This window comes from Danio aesculapii, chromosome 11 (assembly GCF_903798145.1).
Source record: "Danio aesculapii chromosome 11, fDanAes4.1, whole genome shotgun sequence".
NCBI classification, from domain to species: Eukaryota; Metazoa; Chordata; class Actinopteri; order Cypriniformes; family Danionidae; genus Danio; species Danio aesculapii.
Window position 1 is genome coordinate 34,873,394 of NC_079445.1, and position 11,430 is coordinate 34,884,823.

The following is an 11,430-nucleotide window of genomic DNA, read 5'->3' on the forward strand; positions in this document are numbered from 1 at the left end:
CGGCAACGCACCTCACCACTAATTTTAGAATTCTAAAAATAGGTTTTTATCAGGGTACACACACCCGCGCCGCAAGTTGGCGGCTGTCCGCAGCGCCCAGCCACCACTCAGGACACTGTTCATATTTCTTCCGCACCACAGAGCGCCATCTGATTAGTTTCATTTTAAATATCATGCGAATGCGCACGTCTGGTGTGCGATACTTTCAACTGTCAAGTGTGCGCCGTGTCGCAGTGCTGAGCGGTGCATCCGGTGTGTGACGCCCTTAACATTTTAAAGCACTGGAAATTGGAGACCTTCATTAAAATATCTAAAAAATAATGCCAGAAAAATAGTTTATTCATATTTTGAACTGATTTACTGAAATATATTGTTTAAAACAACTTAAAATATATCTGAATTTGAAGCACAAATACTGACAGGTATAAAACAAAATTACTAGCAAAAACAAATACACTGATTACTGTAGATGGGTCAACAATAACATGAAAAAATGACAAAAGTGATTTTGTATATAAATAAAACATTAAATAATTGGAAGTAAAAGTGTAATGTTTGAAGTAACTTAAATGAGCATTAAATGTCCAAAAAATTCATTGTTATTTAGACTCACGCTCAACTGAATTATTTTAATATAGTCCTTATTAAATATAAATAAATCAATTTAAAGGTGCAGTATGTAAGTTTGACACCTGTAAGGTTGAACGGATTGAAAACCAACAGGAGCAAGTGTTCTAAATAAAAGCAACATCACACGATATAAGAAATATTCCCTCATAATAAAAGGAGTTTTTGTTTCAACCAACAACTCGAATTGATATATTAGAAATGGCTTCTATTATATTATTATTCTATTATAAACAACAGAAAAATGACAATGATCACCTCAGGCTCACCTCATGTGCTTTATTCAGTGTTAAATGCTAATAATGTGAGTTTGAATGCCATTTTACATGACATTTATTGCCATACTACGGAAAGCAGCAACAAATAGTTCACCTCAGATCTTGAAAATAACATTAACTGTTTTAAATTGAACATTAGAACTGTAAAAATAGTGCAAACCAACACATATCAGTGATTCAGCATCTACATTTAATAATGTTAAAGAGGTTTAATATTTATTAACTAGATTATAAACCTTACCATTTCATGAGTGAGTGCATATTCTGTGCTTCTGAATGGCTGTATTTAAATTTCTCTGGTGTTTCGTCTGGTACAGCCAACAGCCAAATTGCTTATCACTGCAAATCTGATCACTAGCGGGTTTACAATGCAACCTGCTCACCTAATGTTTACGTTCATAATATTTATATTATTTGCTAATTAATGACCTCATGTGGAACTCTGAATCTGCGTCTTATTTCGGAGTCTGCTACTGTCCACTGGAGGTTGCATTTGGGTTGCGGGCGCATTCTTTAAGAGCCCATCTGAATGAATGAATAAAATACACTGTTTTCCAACAAGGCATCGTGGTGCTGAAATATAATTGGATAAAGTGCCATTGGACAGTTAAAAAAATCAAAACAAAGATAGCGTTCCTGCAAGTAATACACATTTTCAAAGCATAATATCTGACTTCAGCATTATTTTTCAGATAAACAAGAACGTTCACTTAGCATGTTTCTTAAATATCTGCAAAAATATATATTAAAAAAAACTTACATGCAACACCTTTAAAACAATATTATATATAAACTACTGTTTAAATGACACTTTAGTAGGTATAGTTTGCTCTGAAAAAGAAAATCCTTGAAAACCCATTTTAATCTGACAAATATTTCATATTTCATATACAGTATTTATTTCATATTGTATATGATGATTCAACTGTCGCCTCATGTCATGACCACCTAAAAAAAACTTTACAAAACCTAAAATATCTGCATTAAATTAACAGGAATGGCAAAGACGTATTGAGTTCTCCAAACCGGTTCCACAGAAATTACACTGAGATCACCTAAAAAAAGCAAAGTGCCTAAAAGGTTGTCTCACTTCTTATAAACTATTTAGAGAACATCCCAGTTTTCTCATTTTAACCTTATAGGGAAATGTAGTGTTGCCGGCAACGCAGATATGCTGTCTTGATGCTAGCTGTTCTGAACAGTTATTATACCGCTATGCAGTGACTTACAGGCTACCTATCAAATGCAAATGAAGTAACTGACAGTCCAGTCCCTTAATGTAGGGTCTTTTAGGTTCCCCTATTAATCTGGAAAGGAGAAGCAACACAACAATTTCTCTGTGAAATTTAAACAGCCTTACCTTGTCTAATTTGCCATATATATGCTTTGGAAGCTCTGGTGAAGACTCCACGTTAGGAGGATAAACGTATAGTGCTCGACTGTGTGCCCCGCTGGCATCCCGCAACTCTACTGAGTCCTTGCAGACATTAAGGATATTTCTCCTGAAGTCCTGCACCTCAGGATCCTTCACTAGATCAAACTCACACACTGGCATGCCAATGGCAAAACCTGAAAACATAACAAATATTGCCTTAGGACAAGGTCAGCACAGAAAAGTCATAAAATTGTTGACTGCCCGACAAACAATATTATATCAAGGTGCAGTTTTTAAAAAAAATAAATAAATAAAATGTCAATAATGACGATAAGCTCTGGATATTTGTTTTCTCAACCCATTCAACATCTTTCGTCTCATTATATGAACTCATAAACATTTCTAGAGCTGTCCTGAGAGTGCTTTTACACACAGTTCACAATCACACACTAAAACTGAAAAATCTCCAGGACAAACCATCAAAACAAAAGCAATTATAAAATATATTACTATCGTATAACCATAAAGTAGGGGCTGAGTGATATAAAGAAAAATATATAACGTTCACGATAGGATATCATAACTGGATAACAATATCTATCATGATATAGTACCATTTCTGTAAATTCATTAATGAATACTGCAATGTATTAACGACATGTGAAGGACTAGTTATTTTTTACATTTTTAATTATATTCACAGAATTGTACTCATTCATATTTGATCATGTTTCTCACTTTATTTAAAACCTTCACAGCAAAATGTTGATTAAAAATGTAGAAATATAAAATAAATATTAATCAAATATAAAACATTTTTCAAAACTAATGATTACAGGTTTAAAATAAAAGTTAAATAAAAAGCAAAATGTAAACATTCTACTTTCAAGACTGCAACGTTCTCACGATGCTGTTATTTGTTTTGTTCTGCAATGCCACAAATGGCATGTAATATAATTGCACAATATAAATTATGAAAAAGTATTAGCATATAAAGTATTTTGTAACACCACAAAATAAACTATAGTGCATACGAAATGATAGACTTTTTATTTTGTCCATACGATATATACAGGCTTCATACACATTTTGACTACAAAATTCCATGACTTTTCCAAGACTTTTCCAGAACTTTCAAGTACATTTTCAGGACGTAATGTTTCATGTAAATGCCTACATATACATGGTAAATAATAAGAAAAACAATGACGTTCAAATTTATTACAGCATATCATAGAACGCGCAACAATCTATTTTGTTTTAATATCCATGTAAAATTTATTTTAATAATGCTTACACAGCACTAACAATGTGAGGGCAAGTTTTTGTAAACTGTCCCTTTAAGACCTGTGACTGTGTGAACATTTCAATATTTCAAATTTTAAAACAACCTTCCAATTTTTTTGTAACTTTAAAAAAAGATTAAATAATATACAATAAAGACTATGCAGTGTTGATTATTCAATATCTGTACCTGAATAGTGAATACCTGAAAACTATAATTCACTTTTGTCTTTACTATATTTTATTTTATCTTTGCTTTTAATTTATTTGTTATTTATTATTCGAGATTTAATCCCCTACAAAATGCCCCCAATCAATCCAAATAAATCTGTTAAATCATCTGGTGAAATTGTATTCACATTGCGATATATATCACAGAAATACAAAATACCATAATGTCAGATTTTTTCAACAGCCCTAATTCAAGTGTTTAGATAACTGTTAAACTAATTTCCATGACTTTTCCAAAACTTTGTGGGTTTTTCTGCTTTTCCAAATTTTTTTCCAGGCCTGGAAAATGCCATGTCAAAAACCGTGTGAACCCTGTATATATTATCATATTGTACAGCCCTAATAAAAAGTAATTAATGATAATAAATTACTATTTTTCAAACATGTCATACAACAAAGACATTGTTTCCCAAAGTTCTGTTGTGCAGCATCTTATCTGACCAAAAAAAAAATTAATGTTATGTTGTAAGTTAATTATCACATTTTCAAAAATGTATTAAATTGTTACTATATGTGACCCTGGACCACAAAACCTGAACGGGTAAAAAAAAGCCAAAAATACATTGTATGGGTCAAAATTATAGATTTTTTTCTTTTATGCACAAAAAAAATCATTAGAACATTAAAAGATAGTGTTTTATTAAATTTCCTACTGTAAATATATCCAAACTTCATTTTTCAATTAGCAACGTGCATTGCTAGCACTTCATTTGATTTTCTCAGTATTTTGATTTATTTTGAACCCTCAGATTGCAGATATTGTAATAAATTTCAGCTTTCATGTGATGGTTATGATCTCAAAGTCACATTTATTAATTCACATACCATTTTTGATGATAATTTGTATTAAATCATAATACAAACAAAAAAAGAAAAATCAACACCAGATATGGAAAAAGCATTGCCCAGTTCTAGCATTTAGTAGATCAGAGTAGGCATCGGTCGGTATAAGATTCTGATGGTATGATAACCTTGGGTAAAAAAATTATGGTTTACAGTATTGTGATTACTGCTCTAAAATATACACTAACGGTCAAAAGTTTGAGGTCAGTAGGATTTTTAAATGTTTTAAAATAAGCTTCTCCTGCTCACCAAGGCTGCATTTATTTCATCAAAAATACAGTACAAATTGCAAAATTGTAAAATGCTATTGCACTATAAAATAACTGTTCAAAAGTAGTTTATCATTTAATTTAATAATTTACTCCAGTGATTTTAATGTTGAATCTTCAGCTTCATTACTGCAGTCTTTAGAGTCACATGATCCTTCATAAATCACTCTAATATTAACTATTATTAAAATTATTATTATTATTGGTAAAAGTAATAAAAGCAATATTAACTGGAGTGATAATTTCATTTGAAACTACATACAACACGAACGTAGTCATTTAAACATTTTATAAATAATTAACTATTTAACTTTTTTTTACATTTAATAAATGCCGCCTTGATGAACAAAATCATTTTCTTTGAAAAAAAAAAAAAAAAACAGACACTATCCTTTTGAACGGTAGTGTTTTCTATTTAAATCTCGGGTAAAAAAAACAAAACCTTCTTCCCCCTTTGAACACAATATATTTTATTTTGGGAAAAAATATTTTGGAGCAGTAAACATGTCAGGCTAAATAATTAAAATCAATCATTGACTTCTGCTATCGTCATTAGTTTTAAAAACACAGAATTTTTTTACAAACATAAATAAAAAAATCGTACACATACCTTAGGAACGGTATAGTAAAAATTTTTTGCTGGTTTTAAAACCTTGACTTTTCTAAACCACAGTATACCTTAAACTGTTATCATCCCATGCCTAGATCAGAGATGCCCAAACTATAGGGCTCACTGGCCAAAGTTGGCCCTTTGTATCCTTTGATTTGGCCCACCAGAGGCCAAATGATTGGGAAAGTTTGTTTGTTTTATGGTTGAGGTACAAAAAAAAAACTGAAAATAAACATTTCAATTAAATGTTGTAAATAAATCTGATTTTTTTTTTTTTAAATGTACTGTCACTTAACGAATAGGGAACAAAGCAGAAGACATCAGCGTGCAAATCAAGGCAGGTTCAGCATGACTAGTATTCGGCAATGAACTCCACTGTTTTTATAAATGGATTTTTTTATGGTTTTACTGTAACAAGTTTGTTAAAATAATATACATTTTAAAAAAAAATAATAATGCATTAGTAAATACGGTAGAAGTAATTTTTTACTATTTATTTATAAATACTATTAAATAAATTAGAAAAATACCCATGGCAACTTCCTACAGTTTGCCATATTTACTTTTGGCCCACAGCTCTCAATCAAGCTTGGATTTTGGCCCTTTATAAGAGAACGTTTGGGCACCCCTGTAGTGGATAAAGAAAGGCTGCCAGCATTTAAGGTCTTACCAATTTCTCTGTTGAGGATCTTTTCCTCTCTGTTCCCTACAGGTTCGATGACCTTTAGGAACGGCTGGAAAAGCCGAAGGTCGCAGAGTCTCCTGGTCTCATCGTAGAACTCTTCTCGCTCTGCCTCTTGCGTTACACTGACAAAAATATAAGAGGTTTCCTCCTGCAGAAGGTGGTGAAGGGGGTATTTCCTAGCCTCCTTAAACAGCTCATGTTTGATTGTTATGAGTGTAGCCTCCCGGAGGCACTCTAGTGTCAGGATCATGCCATTGGGCAGCAGACAGTCCACCAAAATCCTGGGGGGCATCAAATGGATGCCCCATAACTCTCCTGAAGAGGGTCTTGGAGGCATGATTTGTAATCCTCGCAAAGTCAACAAGGGAAGCAATAATTGTCAACCTCCTTCTCTCCTGAAAGAGAACAGGATAAATAGAGTAAGTTTTGGCAACAACTTTGACATCACACACTGTTTTCCATAACAATAAGATCAACGGATAAGACCAATGTGATAAGACAAAATGTTCAAGTCAGCATGTCACGAAACAAATATTTTTTTTTTTTTTTTTAATCTTACAGCACCAAAACTGATTGATTAACGTGTCGTCATTCACAGAAAAAAATACGAAAAAAAATAGTCCTTTCACAACTGAGAATATGTTGGCTTTGGTTTTGGTATTCAAGGCTACACTGTTAAAAATAATTCTGTTAATTAACAGTTTTCATTTTTAGTGATTCAAAAGTGTATTCCGTTTATTTATGGTTGTGAATTGCATTATGACTTTTGATGTTAAAAAATTCAACAAATTCAATTTAACAAAGTGACTTTAATTGATATTTTAGCAGCTTGCAATTATAAATCATAATACATAAGAAATAATATATAGATAAATAAGTCTGTAAAACTGCAATTTATTGCAAGGTTTTTGTAGTGTAATATACAACACCAACCCAGACAATATATTACTTTAAACTATTAAAAATGTTAATAAAAGCCTTTTTTTTTACATTTTAAGGTTAAATGCTGTTGGAAGAAAGATCTAGGTCCCATAATGCAAAAGTATAAATATATGGGGAATTTTTTTTTATAAAACATGAGTCACACAATATGGAAAACTGTTAATTTCCGAATATTTTTTACAGTTTACTATAACTAAATGTTACAAGTTTGTAAACTACAGTAATTTTTTAAGGTTGTTAGCTGAAGTATGGGTTACTAAAATTATTTACTTAAGCCATTTCTCTGCAGACAAAGATGTTCATTCATGCTTATAACAACAGTTGCAGATCAAATTGCAGTGCTCATTACATTTCGAATAGTTTGAATTAGGACTGCACAATATTGGAAAAATCTGATATTGTGATATTTTATTTTTCTGCAATAAATATTGCGATATTAATACAGTTTCACAAGATAGTTTGAATCACTCTATTTGACAGCTTTCTGGGAAGTCTCACAGTATGCAGGTACAGAAATTGAATAACCATATTAGAAAAAATGCTTTTCTTACTTTGTTTTGTCTCATTTCCTGACCAAATTTGAAAAAATTCTTAGAGCAAGTAAAAATATTGTTTTGTTTTCACCGTCAGAAGAACTTTTAAGAAATATAAGTCACAATTAAGAGATTTTCCTCAAAACAAGCTAAATTATCTGCCAGTGGGGTAAGTGAAAAAAAATTTTTTTTTTGCTTTGAAATGTGGATATTTGTACTAGAAACAAGACCAAAATTCCAAGTAAGACTTTTTTATGCAAAAGACATGTAAATTCTGTACAAATACAGTGAATAAATACAAATTTGTAGCTCCTGCTCAACATTGCATATCTTTGCGATGTGACTATTGCAGATGCGCATGATTGCGATATTAATGCTAAAACAATATATTGTTCAGCCCTAGTTTGAACGCACATCAAATAGCTCAAAGTATTAAATTAAAAAATAAACAGTAATGGAAAATAGTACATAATTAAAATAATTCCACTAGATCTGGGTTTCTACTGGTTTCGCCAAGTCAAATTTAAGACCTTTTTTAAAGACCATTTTAAGACCATAATGAATGAAATTTCAGGCTTACACAACGCTAAAAAAAATGTAATGGTCAAGGTGAAAACTTTAAAAAAGCATTAAAAACAAATGTTATTGTAAGGAAGATAATTAAACCATATTATTAAACAAATAGAGTTCATAAATAAACGTTTCTTAAAACTTTTATTTAAATATATTGTTAGTGATTTGATGGGTGTTAGCCCGATTGGGTAAAGCTTTACATGGACATGGGTGAATTCAGACTCTTTTAAAATGATTTAAGACCTACGACACAATATTTCAGTGGATTTAAAACTTTTTAAAGACTAAAATTTGTTTTTTTTTTTAATTTAAGACCCCGCAGATACACTGTATATTTTATCAACTTGTTTTTTTTTAAACTGACACCAAACTTTTATACGCTAACTAAAACTCACACACCCAATAACAAACACTCTAGTACTAAACCATGAGGCAAACAGAGTTATTTGATGCAGTCACATCCCTGACATCAGCCTAAAAAAAAAACATCCTTACAGGAAGTTCAGCACAACCCAACATCTGAGTCACTGAGCAATGACAGGAATGTATCACTCAGTGAGAGAGGAGAGATATTTCCACTCAACACAAAGCCAAAAACATTTGGCACTTCATACTATAGTGGATGACTTGTTTTTCCCTGCAAACACGGGCCAACAAAAAGACTCCGGCATACATCTCCTGGGTGTAAAGCTTCCGAAAACGATTCACTAATCTTACAAACAAAATCTTTCAACGTTTTAAAACACGTCAAATGTTTTATCTGAAATATCTGGATTTTTAAACTAGAGCGTACCCACATCAGATCTCATCTATCCTCGCATTTAGTTCTTTGGGTTTATTCATGCAAAACACTATGCAAATAATTATGACAGAGATTTGTGGGTCTTTGTTACTTCACTGTCATAACCGCTCCACATTATAACACTTTCTTTTAACACCAAATACCAGCAAAAGACAAATTAATATTTACAACATAAGACGGAGGTTTTTGTGCTTACCTTAGTCGGTTGTTAGGGACACTTGTAAATGTAAATATCCATCATATTTCAGACCTTCATTTGATCTGTTTGCTTTATAGCGTCTCTTCAGGTCCAATGAATTATACTGTAACAACAAAAAAAATAGACTTTCAGTGACTAGCGGACAGTGGATCTGCTCACTCAATTTACTCAAAACAACTCAACCAATGCCTATGCCAACACTACCAACAACAACAATCCTCCACATCAGTGTTTAGACTGACATAGATGGGAAGATAATAAGATTAAAAGGTTTATCATTCTTGCATATGAATAGCCCCAGCCACGATGACACAGGGAAGCACTTGCTGAAACAGTTTATAGACACAAAAGTCTCGTTTATAAACTATACTAAACTCGAGTTTATTCATTTTTAACAAAACTGAATCATGACGGAGCAGAAACATGGACTAACATCTCTATAAACCGGCTTTATTTCACAGCGTAAAACAAGAGTTTGACAAATAAAGAAGTCGAGATATATAACTAGAATTATATATGTAAACACGTGCATTAAGAGTGTAAAAACAATGTAAACTTAATTTTGAAATGTTAATATCTATGGCATAATTAGCTTGATAGCCAAGTAGCAATCCCATACAAAACAACTAATTAAGCATAAATTACTTATTTTCGTGTTGGAGAGCTGAAATATTTCTAAATGCAAACACATTTCAGCTACAGCATAACGGAGTCATTAAAGACGGTGTTTTGTTTTCGTAAAACGATGGGATATTGATTCTTTTAGCCGCCTAGCCGCTAAGCTAACGTTAACCCACAACAGCTAACCCGAGAACTTTCAGATAAAATGTGCAGTAACATCCCGCCAACGACGCTTTAACAGTTATAATTCTGAAGCAATAAATATATCTCAAAAAGCCAACAAGAGTTGTTTTAAAAAATAAAATCAAGAAATACTCACGTCTCACATTTATCTATATAGCTAACATGGGTTATGTACCGGAGAGTTGTTCTGAGGTAATCCGCTGTTGGTGTTCAGTCGCTCGTTCAAGGCTGTAAATCCAGCGCGGGGCTCTGTTGGGCCTCTAGCCGCCCCGCTCTGACACGCACCGCCTCTCCATCATCACAGCGGCGGCGGATCGCGAGCGGTGTTTTCGTACAAATCAATCATCACCGAGGCAGAAAGACAAAACACATGCTGTCCAATATCCGATGGTTTGGATAAAAATCGTCGGAAACGCTGTCACGATGGAACAAGGGAGGATCCTGTGGATAAATAAGCACTAAAGTGGCCGGATAGGTGAGAGGGAGGGTGACTGCTAAAGAGGGAGAGAGGGACAGAGAGAGAGCGAGGATGACAAACCCAATGAACTCCTTTTTTTTTTTAATCGATCATCCCACTATGGTATGGGACAGCCGTATGTTACACAAACACACCCAAACAAACTAAAAAATCTTGTTAATCTTTGCAGAAAAAAATGACAAATGGTAGCTCTTATTCTGTATTTGCACTGTAAATACAGTTATAGCCTGCTTATACACTGCTTATTTTGGTACACAGGCAAACAGGAATTGCAAATGCAGAAATAGCCCAATTGAACTTTAATGAATAGTGAATGAATGAATGTCAATATATTATATTATAAATAGATTACACTTTTAAAATCAACATATATAAAATGTAGAGCTCGATTTCTCTATAAATACCTGAATATATGACATTTGTTAAATGACTTTATTATTAAATTGTGTGTTTTCAGTGATGCAATAATTAAAATGTATTATTTTCAATTATTTGTATTATAATTGAGAATATAATAATAATTATTATTATTATTATTAAAACATTTTTATACTTAATAAACCATCCAAACCTTGCTAAAATATACCTGAAGTATAAAATATGCCTACAGTTTTCACTATATGCCTATAAAAATCATCTTAAATACTAAATAAGAAGTTGTATGGCATTTGATTCGTCTTCAGTTTTGAATCATTTTATTAATTTGGTAGTTTTGGACACCAAAATATTTTTTCAGAATTAAAAATACTTATTTTTACCTTAAAAACAAATACAAGACACGTAGAGATTAAAAGTAATGCTCTACCTTGAGTGCTTCACGCGTTTGTCAGGCTCGCGCATCCTCTCATTGCGCGAACTGAATCGTCAATCAGATTCTCACATCGATAGGAAATGGAC

General features: G+C 32.4%; 1 protein-coding gene across 1 annotated transcript in view; it reads right to left on the reverse strand.

Moving 5' to 3' along the window:
• pik3ca (phosphatidylinositol-4,5-bisphosphate 3-kinase, catalytic subunit alpha) overlaps positions 1-10,555 on the reverse strand; it is a 34,891-nt gene extending 24,336 nt beyond the window's left edge. The window contains exons 1-4 of the mRNA XM_056468095.1: positions 10,192-10,555; positions 9,249-9,354; positions 6,188-6,597; positions 2,266-2,474 (exon numbers count right to left, since the gene is read on the reverse strand). Coding sequence (XP_056324070.1) covers positions 2,266-2,474; positions 6,188-6,539 — 561 coding nt within the window. The 5' untranslated portion in view covers positions 6,540-6,597; positions 9,249-9,354; positions 10,192-10,555. The remainder of the gene's footprint in view (positions 1-2,265; positions 2,475-6,187; positions 6,598-9,248; positions 9,355-10,191) is intronic.
• Positions 10,556-11,430: the final 875 nt, after the last annotated feature.